Genomic DNA, 16,113 nt, shown 5'->3' with positions numbered 1-16,113 from the left:
CCCCAACCTTGACCACTTTGGTACATTCTTATCGGCGGCTTACCTCCGAAAGGCATCGCGGGGAAGCCACAACCGTGACTTCATTGATCTCGTTCAAATCGTCCCATGCCAAGACGTTCCTACGGTTATTATCAAGTTTCAGAGCAGGTCTGTATTTGAATATGCTTCGGGAGATAGAACGCCTCTACAGGTTCTTGGTGTGGTTAGCCGATGAAACACAAAGGTGAGCATACTTGTAGAGTGTTGAGGCATAGAGTGTTTGCCTGACTCGCTGTTTGTTTCGATCTTGTTATCATAAGTTGGCCTTTGCGTATCTTCTGTCCGCTCTGCTGACTTGATAACGTACCAATGCTCATTTCCTCGTCAAACACTTGTACAGTGCTCTTTAATTATGAATGAGCGACTCCTTCTTCTTGCCATCTGTTTCTCAATTCGCTGTCAGAGGCTTCCTACCCCAGACGACCGGCATCGGATAGTAGGCGTGAATACCCCTGTTCTTGACATCGGCTGAGACTTTGGCGACAAACACATCGACCTCTTCTTTCTTCCAACCAAGTCCTCTGGTCATCAATGCCAGACAAAATCCTTCAAGGCCCTCAAGAATGTTGATCATATTCCAGTTGCCCAGTTCCTTCATGTATTTGTCCTTGGGCCACGGATTTGATGGCCACATGAAGTGTTGCTCCTGAATATCCACAAATCCAGCTGCTTCCATCCACTCTCTGTACTTCTCTGACACTTCTGTGCCCATTGGACGGCCAAGCTTCCGAGCGGCTTCGCACATCAATATACCCCATTTCTCCAGAGATGTGCCGACCAGTGTGTCGTCGACGCTTCTACAAGGTAATCCGTAATCTTGAAATTCAAGATAGCCGCCAGGTTCCAGGTTGCTACACATCATGGTCAATTTGCATCTGAGACAGACAGTCTCGCAAATGTACTTACTCAAACACTTGCTGTATGAGTCTCTCTGGATCTGCGAAACATCCGGCCATGAGTCTGCAGTGAACGTAGTCGAACCGATGGTCGTACACCCAGAGCTCTTCCGCATCGTCTATAATGTACTTCAAGTTTGGTGGAACGCTTGAAAACTATCAGCGAGTGTCTGAGCTGATGGTCTGTGTTGAACACTCACAACGTGGGCTGTGATGGACTAAGGTCGATGCCGATGACCTCGCATTCAGGGTACTGATCCGCTGCTTGAGTTAGACCGATCCGCCACGAGCATGCATTGTTATATTTACCGAAGTCCATTGCCCAGATTCCAGTTCCAGTCCCGATATCAAGAGCATGTCTGGGTTTCTCTAGAGGCGCTAGATGCAGTCGTCTATAGGTCAAGTTACACATATGATGTTGCAGGTCTATACGCAATGTTCAGCTTTTGCTCAAACGGGGAGACTTGTGAGGTTCCTTGCCTAGTCGGTCTTGCTCGCGCTGTCAAGTGGACATGGTGTCAATAGACGGTATAGAGCAGATGAGGATAAATCATACCTCGTCATTCGGGAAGACATATTGTCCATCCTTGTAAGCTATCCCAAGTCAATATCGGGCGACTCGAACGATATTTCAAATGCTGCCACGTACAGTGATATGTGCGGCCATGCTCCTGGCGATAGTTATATATTGACTCGCTCAACGATGTGGTTGTGCTTTGGCTGTTCATACTGTCAGCTCTCCAGGCTTCAAGCAAACGATCAAGGCGGAGAAATAGCCAACTCACGTATCATCACCCAGTGCGGAATCATTATCGCTCCACGACTATGACGACCCGAAGTGGTCAACATTCATTTCATGTTCCGGTATTCATTGGTGTCGCTTACATCGGCCTCAAGAGTCTGTTCTCTGGCGTGGTTGAGACTGATGCTCTCGCTTTCCACAGGCTCATCGGCCATGATTGAGAATGGGTATTGTACCAAGCCCGCGTGTGTGCTGGACTTGAAGCCCTTGCAGAACGAGCGCTACTATTTTGGTCTCTTCAAAGCACACGATAAAGGACGTTCGGATTTATCGATCTATCAGTCGTGCATCCACGTCCGATGTTTGGTTCAGGGTGCACTCTAAGCCGTTGACGAGTGGAGTGCAGATAACAAGTATTCGAAGAAAAGAAGAATGTAATTAAAAAAAAAATTCAGAACAACTGCCGACGCTATCACGATTGTTTGATCTGTTGACGAAAATGCTCGTGATGCGGCACCCCGGTCCATGACTCGTCGGAATCCGTGGGCAGCGTGCCTTTTGAGACATTCGTTTCGCGCCTTCGAGCCGTGCCGAGTCCTGTCGCGCTTGGACTTCCTTCAGCCCACCCAAGCCCACCACCTAAACTTCTGACGGAATCTTTTGTCTTGATTGCTGTGGAGCGCTTGCAAATGAATGGTCTTTACGAATGCTGACTTGCGCTCACCCTTTGCTGATCCCTCTCTCGCGTGGCTGGCTTTGCTGCACGTAGCCGTTAGCTGACCTCCGGCAGGACACGGGAATCGTGCTCCTTGTGCAAGCGAGAGTCAAGAGGTCAAGAGTGCCACATTCCTCAGCTTGCAACGACAGCCCGTCTGGCCCTGCGTCCACGAGACATGGAGGTGGAGGGGGTGCCATCCCACACAGCCAAACTGGGCACTCAGACCATTGACAGGGACGATCGCCCGCTTGCCATGCTAGGCCATGCATTGGTGCATGCACTGGCGACGCCACGGCCGGCTCATTGCAGACTTCGCTTCGCATGTCATCAGCAGATTCTTTGATAAACGACAAGCCACCAGAGACCATTTAGAACCCTGAAAGTTCAATATCGCGGCTGACCAAAGGAGTCGTTCCGAGGTGCTATGCTTTGCCGGTCCTATATGATCAAGCCTTAGGTTGGTAATATGTACATTTCGTGTTCCCTTTTTGCGCCAACATGTTTCAATCCTCTTGATCCGACCGCATTTTTCATCCTCCACTTCCATTGCATCCCTGCTCTTGACCAAGAAAGCTGCCGCCAGCACGATCGACGCATCATCAGGCCTGAATCCTGCAGAGAAAGCGTCATTGCTTTAACCTCTTACTGGCCGGAGGAAATCCCAGCCCGGCGGATCCTTTGACGTGGTTGTGCACCAACAGGACTCGGGCTACTGCAGTGGGCTCGAAGAGCATACCACGTACTGCTCTCTGATATTTGCCGGCCATGTTGCCAGTCGTCCTAATCGTAGGCTTGAGTCTCTTGGTGCTTTATGCAATACGTACCCTGCAACAGTATTGGGCGTTGAGTGAGTTCAAGGGACCATGGTCAGCAGGATTCTCGAGGTTGTGGCTTTTAAGAGCCAATGGCTCTGGAAAGATGAACATTGCATTTACAGAAGTAAATGATAAATATGGTTAGTAGGCATCCATTTCAGATGAAGAAGGAGCAAAATTGTCGTTGTGGGAGAAGAGCACATGTCGTCCTGCCCAACCAATCGCAAATGCGCTTAGCATGCTTTGTGTTTCATAAATTGTACCATCATGCTGATTGTAGGACAGGGCCAACTGCTCGGGTGTCACCCAACATGCTCATCACCACTGATCCGGAACTATATAAACGTATGCACGCTGTGCGCAGCCCTTTTGTCCGCAGTGAATGGTACACAGCCTTGCGACTGCACCCGACAAGGGACAACATCACATCCGTGATTGACGAGGGAGTCCATGCAGACCTTCGCAATCGCATGTCGACTGGATATTCTGGCAAGGAGAATCTCCATATGGAAGACGATGTTGACTATCGCCTCTTGCAACTGTTCGAGCTCATCGACTCGAAGTATGTTTCTTCAGAAAGGGACTACCGTCCAGTGGACATTTCTCGCCTTTACTCCTATTTTACTCTGGACGTCATCTCAAGCATTGCCTTTGGTCAAGAATTCGGCTTTCTGGAAAGAGACGACGACCCCTTCGGCTACATCGACAATCTCCAAGAATTCCTTCCTGCCATCATCCTCTTCGGTGCATACCCCGAACTTCAGAAAATCTTGCGTCTGCCTCTGCTGAAACATGTCATGCCCAAATCAACAGACAAACGTGGTCTCGGCCGCGTCATGGGCTTCGCCAAAGAGCGCGTAGACGAACGCTTCGGCGAAAAGCCAGTAGTGCGCCACGACATGTTAGGCTCATTCATAAAACGCGGCCTCACCCAAGAACAACTCGAATCCGAGACCTTGACACAAATCACTGCTGGCAGCGATAGTACAGCCTCAGCGATACGCATGACATTACACTTTATCTCCACTACACCACACGTGCACTCTCGTCTTGTGGCAGAGTTCAAGAATGCGTTGGCTGCGGGCAAAGTCTCCAGACCTGTTATTCGCGACGCTGAAGCTCGTGCTTTGCCGTATTTGCAGGCTTGTATCAAAGAGGGTTTGCGTATGTATCCGCCAGTTACTGGTCTGCTTGCCAAAGCCGTGCCTCCAGAAGGTGCAACCATCGATGGAAAATTCGTCAAAGGCGGCACTCAAATTGCTTGGAACTCGTGGGGTATGCAACGCGACAAAGACATCTACGGCGTCGATCCAGAAATTTTCAGACCCGAGCGATGGCTCTTACGCGATGCTTCTGAGGCTGAAAGAAAGCGTCTAGAAAGAATGACAGAAACAGTGGGTTTGGTGTTTGGGTACGGACGTTTCGGATGTCTCGGTAGAGGTGTTGCGACCATGGAGTTGAACAAAGGTGTTATTGAGGTAAGTGTTTTTGCTCTCTTCTTCTGTCCCTCACTAACCATCACAACAGACTCTTATTCGTTACGAACTCCAACCCGCCAGTCTCTCGAAACCATTCGTCGAGCGTTGTGTAGGCTTTTTCCTGCACACTGACATGATGTTCCGCATCACGCGCCGCCCAGACGCCGATTCTGCTGAAGCGAATGGAGTTCATGCTAGCTATGGCGATGTAGCTGCACTACCTGGTGCTCCTGAATCTTGAGCGAAGGAATAATATTTGTACATATTCGACTTCGGACTGATTTGAGTTCTGTAGATACTGCTCTTCTTGTTTCTCTTTCGATTACTCAGAGATATGTTAGATTGGTCTTGGGCCATGGAGAATGGTAATACCATCAACTTGCATCATGTACTCAAGCATTGTTGTTCGAACTAGAGTACGCATGAGCCATGTCCAGCGAGTTTGTAGTCTTGCTGATGACCTTTCGTGATTCGAATTATTCAGATCTGGCCGAGATCATTCAAACTGCAACACCGTGTGTCAAGAGTCAGCCTTGTGGAGCAATTCCATGGGACCCAGAAGAACTCACAGAGCTATCTACACTCTCTTCCCACTGTTGTGCAAATGGCATGGTGATAGTTGAAGTAAGGGTGATGAAAAACCATGACAGGGTCATGGCGAGAACATCCAAAAACTCGCTGGTCACACTATCTTGACCCATCTCTCTGCACCGATGATTTGGTTCTCTTGCCACTATCAAGCCATTCCGAGAAGACTACGTGACACATGTTTTTGGACTGGCCGTGACTGCAAGTAGGAACGAAAATGATGATCGAATCTGGAGGGAGAATGTTTATGTGTGGAAATACTATGTTCTATCTACTGTTTATATATAATGATCATCAAGACGAAACCAGCGCCTTGTATGAGATCCGGCTCATACAGTCTTGAGAAACAACCAGGTTTCTTCAATCAAGATTCCCATTCCCTCACAACAATGCTGCCAGGGAAAGCAGAGCAGCCGCAAAGGAAACACCGGTTTTGCCTGCGGCTCCTGTGTATGGCACAACAGTTTGGTTCCATGCCGGGTAAGGAGAAGATGAAGCCGCAGGAGCAGGTGCAGCAGTGCCCACAACAGTCAGAGTAGTGGCATTGCTCCATGTCTGATTGCTCCAGGAGTACGGAGCAGCAGCAACAGCTGTCATCACAGGTGCGTACTCAGTCGTCGTAGAAGTACTGGAGACGTCCCATGCAAAGACAGGCGAGTTCAGGGAGACGACCGCGGTAGCAGTGAGGGTGGTTTGGCTTGTGGTGGTCAAAGTAATGGTCGAGGGAGTGGCCAGTACGGCTTCTGCGCCTGCAGAATCGGTGACCGTCGCGCCAGCTGGACAAACAGTTGTGTAGCTGTAAACCATGTCGGTGGTGTACTGTGTTGAAGTGGGCAGGACGACTGCAGGGAAGTATGGCAGGTAGGGTGCTGATGATGAGGTTGAAGAGGAGGCAGTCGCAAGTGCGAGATCTCCATTCAGAGTTGCATTTGGATCAGATGATGTCGAGTTCCCATATGCAGCCTGAGGGGCCCCTGAAATGTAGACAGTCGTAGTGTGCGTGTTTGTCGATGTAGAGGTACTTGTGAATGTGGTGAAGTTGGCATTGTATGGCCATTTGGTTGCCTCAGTGGTCGCTGTGGCAGCGCTAGAGATACTGGCGCTGATCTTTTGATAGTTGGGAATTGGATAGGGTGTTGTGTTGTTGCCATCAGGATAGATGATTCCGTTCTTGGAGCATTGTGCATTGCCAGATCGGGGTGATGCCTGCCAGCAGGGCGAGTAGGACGAACCCAGAGGGGCCTTGTCCGCGAGACGATCATCGCAATCGCTGGCATACCCGATGCCATTAGTGCAACGAATGATCATGTTGCTCTCGAGGGAAGCTGATACACAGTATGCACCTGATGGAAGAGCGCAAGTGTAGGTGCCGTTGCCATTCTTGATGACCTGAGCAGTACTTAAGGCTGCAGTGGCTAGTAGAAGGACGTTGTTTGCTGCCTTCATATTGGGTAGTCAAAAAAAAAAAGTGCAAGATCAAGTCAAGAAAGATATTCGAAGCAATCCAAGAACGAGACTAGAAGACCAGCTTTGACGAAGTTGTTGATACGATATTGGTGTAGCAAGATATTGCTGAATTCGGTATATTGATGGATGAGAGAAGAAACGTACCTGCATCCTGCGATCTTGATCTTATATACCACTTCTTTTCTGCCAACTCAACTTACAATATTTTCTACCGTCTGTGGCCGTTTTGAAGGCTGCGGCCGCTGTTCATGCAGGCTGGCAAATGTCAACGCTGCCGTTGGTTGCATAACGGGTTGCTGTGAGAGATTACACGACAGCCGGACCGAAAGCGATCACGATCATGGGTAGGAAGATGGAATGCTGGATCTTGTGAGACCATGGAGGGTCGGCCGAAGGGTCAATGTGTGCCCGATCAAGAAAGAGAGGAGGGAGAATCAAAGTAGTGCGCAGTCACCTTCCAGCCATCCATGACGCCAAGCTCGAAAGCTTCTTGATGCCGATGGCGGGGTCGTTGGAGGGGCTGGCATATCTAAACGGCTGCCCGCTCACTTTCGACCGTCATACCTTTTCGGCTTTCAAGACTATATTATACGGCATAGCACAAGTCAACGTTGTTCGAGAACCAGCCTTACAAAATCGTCGTCATCATGGTTTATCAGTCTCAAATATCCTTCACACTAGATACCATCTGTCCATGGTTCGCTCCGCCGCTCCATTCATTCCTAGAGACAAACTAATCAATGGCAGGACCTATCTTGCTAGGAGGCGCCTCGCAAAGGCGCTTGAACAAGTCCGATCTACCAATCCGGGAGTGACGTTCACTATCAAGTACCTTCCCTACCAACTATACCCTGATGCGCCGCAAGAGGGCGAAGACAAGTATGCCTGGTATCGCGACGCCAAGTTCAATGGAGATGAAGAGCACATGCGCAAGTATGTGGTACTAATGACAGCATATGGCAAAGCCGAAGGGATTGCATATAAGTTCGGTGGAAGAGTTGGCAACACCCTTCAGGCGCATAGGGTCATTCAGCTCGTTCAAGAGGCCAAAGGACCTGATGTAGCTGAGAAGGTTGTCGACAGTTTATACCGACAGTACTTCGAGGAGGAGCAACATCCGAGCTCCAAGGAGACGCTGCTGAAGGCGTTAGGAGAAGCAGGGCTCAGTGAGACAGAGGCCAAGAAGCTGGTCGAGGACGAAGACGAGGGGCTGATGGATGTCAAGATGTTGATCCGAGAACAGGCAGGCAACGGGGTGGATGCAGTGCCATATATTGTCTTTGAAGGTAAGAGACGCGACTTTACGCTCGAGGGCTGCAAAGAAGTCGATGAGTATGTCAAGGTGCTGCAGCAGGTAGCCAAGGAGAGTGGCTGAATCAACCTAACATGCTCTTCTTTCTTCCTCTCATGCGGACGTCTTCCAGTCTTTTGAGTACTGTCTTGGCGCCTTTGTAGCTCTCGCCGTAGGCTTGCAGCAGGTGACCGAAGTCGTCCTCCACCTCAGGATGTGTAGAAGCGAAGGCTCTTTCAAGCACGTAGAGATCGACAGCCTTGTCCTCTTCTTGTACCGTCTGCTGTGCAAGACCAAAATCGATCAGGACAATTTCCCCATTAGTGTTGACAATGCGAATGGTCTTTCCGACTTGCTTGTCCTCTTTGTTAACATCGCTTTCAGCAGGTCGCAGCATGAGGTTGCTGGTTGTCAAATCACCGTGAACCAGGCCTCTTTCGTGCAGGCGGCCAAGGGCACTGCCAATTCTTCGCAACAAATCGTGCACCTGTTGCTCTTTCTCGCTGTTGGACAGACTGCTCTCCTTATGGACCCAATCCAGGACTCTGCGAACAGTATTGCCATAGATCCATTCTTGTGCCAACCATCCACGCTCCCAGTCAAGTCCCAAGACGGCGGGGACAGCAACACCCTCACGACGACAACGAGTAAGCACTCTAGCTTCTGCAAGAATTCGCTGACGAGTCAATCGCATGTCCAGAGTACGGTGTCTCCATGGCTTCGCTGGTCGGTACTTGAGGGCGCAAGCTGTCGAAGGTGTGAGGAAGGTGGTGCGGTAGACCAAGGCTTCAGCGCCTTGGGTAAGTAGAAGCGGAGCTGGCGTCAAGTCGTCTTGGTTTGAGAAGGGGAAGGGTAACTGATGGTGCACTTGGCCAGTCGAGGCACTGTCGGTTGATGCCATAGCTGGATATTTTGACTTGAATGTGACAGAGAGAAATGTTCCTGTCTCGAGCAAGAGCGTCACAGCCAAAGCGCAAACTAAGCCCTAATTAGCCTTGGCGTTCGGCCCTCGTCAGCTCTTTCCCATGCGCCGTATTTAGACCGTATCCGACCTCGTATCGACACCACCTTTGCACATCACTGAATTGTCCCATTTTGCTCCTGCCTCTGTCCTTGCAGCCGTATTGCGTCTTTATCGACACTTGTACCTCTTTTTCCCTTGGTCCAGTGTTTGGCGACATTTTTCTTCGCCTGAATACGGAGATATCACCAGTCAACTCTCATGGATACGAAAAAGGCTTCGATGAGACGATCTCATCGTAAGTCTCGTAATGGCTGCTCCCAGTGCAAAGTTCGTCACATAAAGGTAAATTCTCGATCAAATTCTCTGACCATACTTCGTCAAGATGACTTATAAAAAAAGTGCAATGAGGTCAAACCGCAATGTGGGAACTGCCAGCGTCTGGACATAAATTGCAGCTTTGCTCCTGCGGCCGCAAGTCCACATCCAAGCCTTGTCTCACAAACATCAACTTCTCTTGGGACTCCACCAATCATTCAGCCTTCGACTCAGCCTCTATGTCTTCTAGATCTGGAGCTGTATCATCACCTCGTTCATCATTACAGTGCTGCCTTGGTCCCAGACCCCAAGCTTCGAGCTGATATCTTCGAACAAATCTTGGAGCATAGTCTGTCATATGACTTTTTGATCCACAACTTCATGGCTCTTTCCGCTCTGCACCTTTACTCAGAGAATCGATCTAGGTCTGAACTGTTCGACAGAGCTTGCTACCTACAAGGTGTCGCTATCCAGCTAGTCCAACCAGTCATTGCAAATCTGCGTCAGGAAGATTCTCTAGCTGCTTTGATGTTTTCTGGTCACACTACCTCTTTTGGATTGGCTGAGTACATGCTGAATCCTCACCACGACGACACAGATCCTATTGATAAGATCGTCGAATGCTTCCAACTGAGTCGAGGCATCAAGCTTGTCGTCTCGCCATTCTGGCCCTACTTGTCTCAGACCTGGCTCAACAAGCTATTTTCAAGCGAGCCAAATAATGAAGACCGAATTAGAGCTACCCTTGCCTCCATATTCCCTACCTACTCGATGGTGCGATCTCTTGCTTTTGGTCAAGAAGACGCAGATCGCCGCAAATGCTGTCTGGAAACGATTGAAGACATTTTCACGTTCATTGAGGCTTCATCACGACATCCGCAAGATTATCCGACCCCTTCGCATCTCATCGACCGATGGGCTGTTAGGATACCTGTTGTCTTCAAAGACATGTTGGTGGAGCGAAAGCCTATCGCTCTTATAATCTTGGCATACTGGGCTGTTTTGACGAGCATCAATCCACGATCATGGCATCTAAGAGGCTTGGCTGAAGTTCTCATTGCGCGAATTGAAGACATACTCGGAGAAGAATGGACTGAATTTCTTCGCTGGCCCCGAGAAAGAATCATAGAGAATACACTGGCGGCACAAGATCCGTTAGTTCGGACGCCGCGTTTTGGCGACCAAAACGTCGATAGCCGATTAAGCAGCATACCTCTCTCACGTGAACTATCATTCCAACAAACTGGTACTGGAGTGCCGATACCTCAACCTCCACCGTATAATGTTGCGAATGGTCAGGGTAGCGCTCAAGGTAGTACCACCAATCACCCTAGCCCATACAATACTGGCAGTAACGTCCACAGTCCATTCAGCCAAGACCCACCAACAGGTTGACTGGATACGGACTGTACCAAGTTGGCTCGAGGCTAGAGAAAGACTGCAGTCTACTGGATGTTGCGGTTTCTCGAGTGAGACGAACACTTTCCATTCAATACGAGTCCAAGTAGACGGATGGCTCATGTCTGCAACAAAGAGATGTGGTTCATAGGTAGCTCTGGCTCACGTTGAGGACACCACTGAGGACATTCTATTCGACGATGTACGATACACTGACCCAACTCAAGCTATTGCTTTGTACAAAGGCCCTGAAGGACAAGAGTGCATGAATATCGGGCACCATCGTCCACCAGCCTGATCAAATCTGTGCCACTCAAACAACAGCCAGGCCGAGAGGACCAGAATCATCACCAAAACTAGCACCATCGTCTCAACCCTTTTACCAGCCATGCTACCTCTTCTTTTACCCGGCACCACAAAGTTAGCCTCTATGACAGTCTTGACAAGATCTGTTGCCGGCTTCTCCACAAAATCCATAACCACAACTCCGAACCTTTGAGGCTCGTCCACATCATCTAGTCTCTGCTTGAGGAAGTTGCACAATCGCAGGTTTATCCCCTCAACCCATCTGAACACCGAGTATCCGCCTATCGCAATGTCTTTGGGTGGGATTTGGTAGTAGATGTTGAATTCAAAGGCAGAGCTGAAGTTGATGTACCAATGCCAGGGCTCTGTATCGCGAGATGCGCGCATGAGCATGCTTGCTACATCGCCGCCTTTCTTGGCTACCAGCGAAGATAGGTTTTCGGGCGTAGAGAAGGAGTAGTGATCTTGGATTGTGAGATGCACGCCTACGCGGGTGCGAACCGTAAATGGTAGAGGTGGGTTATCAGGCCATCTGGTGACATCGATGCCGGTAGTGAATTGTTGATGTTGGAAAGTCGAGAAACGACGGAGTAATTGTATGCGTCCGCGTAGTTCGCCTAAAGTGGGTGTTGTAGTTTCCAAGCGCCAGTATTTGGAGTGCTCGTGCATGAGATTCAGGACTAGTTGAGAGAAAGGCCGTGTTGAGGACTCGTCTTTGCGGTCTTGCTTTAATTGGATGATGATAGCTTCCTTGGGGTGTTTCTCTAGGAAAGTGTACATTGAGACGAGGAGATCAGAGAATTTGAGACCCAGGACTGCTCTGCCGTGGACCATCTGGACCTCGTCTTTGATGATGCCGCACCGAAGATCAAAGTATCTGATTCCAGCATCGAGTTGTTGCGCGGTGGTTAGCGTCTGAGTTGCGACAAATGGCCAAGTACTCATGAACGCAGCACTATCGTGGGTTCCTGGAATTGAGAGACCCGAGATCGGCATGTCGTCTGGAAGAAAGCACATCCAGTCTGCTAGATGTGGAAGAGCTCCTTCTTTTCGGGTTGGAGGTGCGTGGTAGAGCTCGCCCTTTTCGGCAATGCTGCCGTAGTTTGTGGAGTTGTCCATCGCCACGAGCTGCGCTGTGTAAATGCTGGGTGATTGGAGCACTTTGGGATTCAACTCGCGTTCAATGCTGTTTTGGGCAAGCGTGGTGTTCTCGAAGTTCCACAGTGTCAGCCGCAGTCAACGATCAACGATACCAATCCAGTCAATAGCATATGCGAAGGCTTTGATGTGTTGCTCTCTCGATATTTAGGAGATGTCGTTGTTATCGCAAGCATGATTCAGTGACACATAGCTAGTGGTGTTTGAGATATATTGTCTCGAGTCGTGGGAGGAGTGCGGTATCTGGCAGGTCTTAGCAATGAAGAACCAGTCCTTGTCTCGATGCTACGTCTGATCTCTACGCCTTCTGCGGTTGCAAGGAACATGGCCTGAAGTGGTTGTTACTTGGCGAGGTGATCATTACATGTTGGCATACGACCGATATCTCCGTGTGGCGGTGTGGAGCCCTTGTGGAAGAATTGTGAAAGCTTGTGCATGCATAGTATCACCTGGCGGCGGTCAACATCGTGTCCTGAAGTTACCTACCTCGTCCTTCGACATGATGGATGCGATAGAGATATAGAACAGTCTTCCTGAAGTGTAAGTATGAAGCCACTTGTTAAGCACTCGTGGCAGCTTCTAGCATGCTTCTCTACGTGCATTTGAGTTTTATCAGTGGCATGAGAGAATTAACCTTGAACTGACCTCAGCTCTTTCCTTCCGTGTCTCGTCTCTTCGTCTCATCTATGAACAATTCGCCGAACGGAATATGCGGGCCTCATCTCCAAGGCGTACATGCCAAGATCCATCGCGATGCTACCAGATCAAGACTGCACCACAATACAGCTTGTCCTTCAATGATGTGCACCAGATTATGGAAATGCATCGACTAGGGATTCCCTGCGACGCAACACTTCGAAACTTTTCATTACAGACAGACTGGAACGTCCACCCTCCACAATATGGATTATCAGCTGTGAACATCCCACAAATCACGCAGTGCAGAGTCGAACCACGGATCATAAATGGCAACCTGATGATACAGACAAAACAGCACATGTTCATCAATCAGATGATGTATGACTCACTGGAAACCTGTGGAAGACACTACACGATTGGTGAAACTGTCGGGCGCACACTGTTAGTGTGTCAGGATCAGGGCAAATCTAGCTATATTGAACGACGCGTGGATAAGGCTGTGGCCAAGCTGGTAGAGAGGCACCTCCAGGAATCTTCAGGCTTAGCATTTGACGGCACAGTGAAATGTCGGTGTTGTCTTTCCGAGTTCACACTGGCAATATACAACCACCCCAATCAAGGATTTGAGATTGTACTAACGACTTGGGTCAACTTGGGTTCATGCGAGAGGGATGACACAATAGGCTGGTATCTAGCAACCTCGAAAGCCCTGGACAGTATCGTGCTCAATGCAACCGCTCTCGACGAGTACCGGAATCACCTAGGTTATCCAAGTGACCACGAAGCTGGACTATCAGCATTCTCCCACGGTGCTCAGGTCGACAAAAGAAAGCGTTCCATCTCTTCATCGTATCGGGAAGAGTTGATAGATTTGGCCTACACACCATTCATCTGCTCGGCTCTGGTGTACTGTTCCATCATCGGCGTATTCAGGATCTTCATTCGAATCTTGAGATATTCGGTTGGCTTGTGTCGGGGTGGTCCCAGAAACAAGAAACTTCCCAGAATTCCTCGATTGAACCCGCATACTCTTCTAAATCCTGCAGATGACGATCTCATCTTGTTTCTACACGACTCAACCATCCCGGAGCATATCATCGAATCTGCATTTGCGCGCCCCTTGCGAACGAATACTAAGAACCATCCGTCTCGAGAGGTTACTGAATCTCCTGTGACCCAGCAGCATAATGGACACATTACTGCGGTCGATTATCGCGATGCTCTACCAGCTTATGAACCGTAGCAAACACTACAGTTCAGTGATGAGTAGGAAACACGCGTGTCCAAGAGACCGCTACATGCATTGGTGTATACAAATCTATATATACTCTGCACATATGCAACCGCTTTGTATGCTGACTGCCTCTAGACTGTTTCCACCCAGTACTTCCTATGTGTGATATGAAGATGTGACATAGGCTATCGCTCCATGGCATCTGCAGCTAGCACACCCCACGCCATAATCGGATTATCCTCATCCACAACGACTCCAGCTCAGAATATCTTTGTGCAACCCTTGCTCATTTCGATCCATAGGTCCCTTCACAATCTGAGATCACATTGCCGGTCGCCCTCTTCTCCTTATGTCTGCTTCTTTCTGCGCTAGCAAGTCTGAGAAGAGCATGTTCGCTGATATATGTGTGTAGGAGGAGGCCAATGCTCGGCGGATACGGTAGACGATTGGGCGTGCAACTGAAGGCAGTGGATCGCTGTTGAAGACATGAACCGAGTGGCGGATGCAGGCTGACAAGTTACGCTCGCTATCTCGAGGGTCGTTCTCAATGATCCGGAAGATTGACGAAGTGTAGGTAGACGAAGGGTGTAGTCACTGATGCCCCTGAGGCATTTCGGGTTTACGTTGTGTGCCAGTTCTGGGTTTGTAGGTGCGACGGGCATTTGTTAACTCGTCCAAATGCGGTTCGTTCGTGACATCAGTCCCGTCTGCTGTTGTCAGTTGGTTAGTAGTCGGAGCAGGAATTGCCCGTCACGGGCCCGGGCGTCGAGCCCGACAGGTATGTTGTCTGAAGCTTCGCGTTCTTCCTTCCTTCTCTCACGCGCAGCGCGAAACTCGAATTGGTATGTCAAAGGCTAAACACGAAGGGTGGACATATCGCTGACTTTCAACAGAAAGATTCAACAAGTGTACGCGCATGATGCTCATTGTGCTTGTTCCAGGCGGTACTGACAGTCCTGCTTGTTTAGAAGTCTAGCAGCTGAGCGTCTAAGATCACTACTAACTCTTCTCAGCAAGATGGTGTCCCTCAGTGTAGCACGTAAGTATAATACCTCTCTGCACCTCTTCAACACTCCCCGTACTGATCGAGACCTGATTCATGTTCTTGGTCCCGACTACACGCGTCAACACTCAACCTTGCATCATATGTACTTCTTCGTCTACCGAATGTGTTTTTCTCAGGTAGATTGCACGGAGTTCGCATCAGCTGTCGTGCAGATATGCTCCTCAGATCGGCGATCACCTTCAACCCATCTCGCAATACAACGAGACTGAAACCCGTGCTGACATGTGTTACAGAAGCTTCGGCTTCCACTATCGCTGGCGTGGTGATATCCATCATCTCCATGCTCCTCACGCTTCGCTAGAAGCGCGCCTGGGGATGGCTCAAACGACTCTACGACGGTGAGGGTGGAGGCAGACCGGGCGATGTACCAGCTCCGAACACGGGAATGGACGGTACGGCTGACGCTGCTGTCACGGCAGCAAACAACCTGATCCGCGAAGCCGCAGAGGGTGGAGTGAGGGCTGTCAATGCTGCCGTCGATGGCGCAATCGTTAGATTGCAGGCGTCGGTAACGGCCTCCATCGACGCAAGTAACGAACTGAATGCATCGTGCCGGCGAGCCAATGAAGCCTGGGCTAAGGCAGAGCAAAAGATGACTACTCTCCGCCAGGAGAGGATGAACTTCGAACTCGAGCTCAAGCAGACCGCTCAAAGTCTCGTTGATGCCTTACAACAAGCTCCCGAACCTTCTTCATCTTGCACAGTTAGCTAATACTGAGTAGTTCCGGCTTAGTGGGTGGTCCGCCACTTACTGAGCCGGCCCCCGTAGGTGGCTGAGAGGGGCACCTTCAAGAGCTCGCGCCTCAACGATGGCGAAGGTGTCTAGTAGTCTTCTTGGACGAAGCTAAGCGAGCTCAGTCGACAAACGCTATCCCCTCACGAGCCAGGCCGAAGAGTTGTTGATAGTTGAGACAGCCCAGACATGTATGCCAAGTTCTCAGTCCTCTCCTCTTGCGATCACCATTGTATTTACAGATAACACGGAGCTATGGTTGAGTC

General features: G+C 49.8%; 8 protein-coding genes across 8 annotated transcripts; 4 read left to right on the top strand and 4 right to left on the bottom strand.

Annotated features, from left to right (window-relative positions):
* Positions 1 to 427: 427 nt before the first annotated feature.
* Positions 428 to 1,892, bottom strand: M437DRAFT_78810 (S-adenosyl-L-methionine-dependent methyltransferase; the record flags this gene model as incomplete). The annotated part of the gene is made up of 9 exons (XM_041027058.1): positions 428 to 890; positions 946 to 1,083; positions 1,136 to 1,196; positions 1,245 to 1,361; positions 1,416 to 1,434; positions 1,492 to 1,529; positions 1,585 to 1,655; positions 1,721 to 1,758; positions 1,821 to 1,892. 9 exons carry the CDS (start codon positions 1,890 to 1,892, stop codon positions 428 to 430), a joined length of 1,017 nt encoding a protein of 338 aa, XP_040875823.1.
* Positions 1,893 to 3,160: 1,268 nt separating this feature from the next.
* On the top strand, positions 3,161 to 4,820 carry M437DRAFT_58687 (putative P450 monooxygenase; the record flags this gene model as incomplete). The annotated part of the gene is made up of 2 exons (XM_041023437.1): positions 3,161 to 3,350; positions 3,496 to 4,820. 2 exons carry the CDS (start codon positions 3,161 to 3,163, stop codon positions 4,818 to 4,820), a joined length of 1,515 nt encoding a protein of 504 aa, XP_040875822.1.
* Positions 4,821 to 5,657: 837 nt separating this feature from the next.
* M437DRAFT_58582 (uncharacterized protein) lies at positions 5,658 to 6,722 on the bottom strand (the record flags this gene model as incomplete). The annotated part of the gene is made up of 1 exon (XM_041023422.1): positions 5,658 to 6,722. The coding sequence occupies one exon, from the start codon at positions 6,720 to 6,722 to the stop codon at positions 5,658 to 5,660; it is 1,065 nt and encodes a 354-aa protein (XP_040875821.1).
* A 668-nt stretch (positions 6,723 to 7,390) lies between these two features.
* On the top strand, positions 7,391 to 8,118 carry M437DRAFT_78807 (thioredoxin-like protein; the record flags this gene model as incomplete). The annotated part of the gene is made up of 2 exons (XM_041027057.1): positions 7,391 to 7,440; positions 7,491 to 8,118. 2 exons carry the CDS (start codon positions 7,391 to 7,393, stop codon positions 8,116 to 8,118), a joined length of 678 nt encoding a protein of 225 aa, XP_040875820.1.
* A 1-nt stretch (position 8,119) lies between these two features.
* Positions 8,120 to 8,935, bottom strand: M437DRAFT_58811 (tyrosine protein kinase; the record flags this gene model as incomplete). Its single annotated transcript, XM_041023460.1, has 1 exon — positions 8,120 to 8,935. One exon carries the CDS (start codon positions 8,933 to 8,935, stop codon positions 8,120 to 8,122), a length of 816 nt encoding a protein of 271 aa, XP_040875819.1.
* A 345-nt stretch (positions 8,936 to 9,280) lies between these two features.
* Positions 9,281 to 10,441, top strand: M437DRAFT_25377 (uncharacterized protein; the record flags this gene model as incomplete). Its single annotated transcript, XM_041019085.1, has 2 exons — positions 9,281 to 9,340; positions 9,398 to 10,441. Coding segments are annotated over 2 exons (1,104 nt in total), but the record flags the coding sequence as incomplete, so codon positions are not given.
* A 492-nt stretch (positions 10,442 to 10,933) lies between these two features.
* On the bottom strand, positions 10,934 to 12,136 carry M437DRAFT_69718 (PLC-like phosphodiesterase; the record flags this gene model as incomplete). Its single annotated transcript, XM_041025328.1, has 1 exon — positions 10,934 to 12,136. One exon carries the CDS (start codon positions 12,134 to 12,136, stop codon positions 10,934 to 10,936), a length of 1,203 nt encoding a protein of 400 aa, XP_040875817.1.
* A 2,929-nt stretch (positions 12,137 to 15,065) lies between these two features.
* M437DRAFT_88328 (uncharacterized protein) lies at positions 15,066 to 15,826 on the top strand (the record flags this gene model as incomplete). Its single annotated transcript, XM_041028798.1, has 3 exons — positions 15,066 to 15,087; positions 15,348 to 15,376; positions 15,416 to 15,826. The coding sequence occupies 3 exons, from the start codon at positions 15,066 to 15,068 to the stop codon at positions 15,824 to 15,826; spliced, it is 462 nt and encodes a 153-aa protein (XP_040875816.1).
* Positions 15,827 to 16,113: the final 287 nt, after the last annotated feature.

Source organism: Aureobasidium melanogenum, assembly GCF_000721775.1.
Source record: "Aureobasidium melanogenum CBS 110374 unplaced genomic scaffold scaffold_29, whole genome shotgun sequence".
Lineage (NCBI taxonomy): Eukaryota > Fungi > Ascomycota > Dothideomycetes > Dothideales > Saccotheciaceae > Aureobasidium > Aureobasidium melanogenum.
Note: the sequence above shows the minus strand (reverse complement) of the source record. Positions and strands in the feature narration are given on the sequence as shown.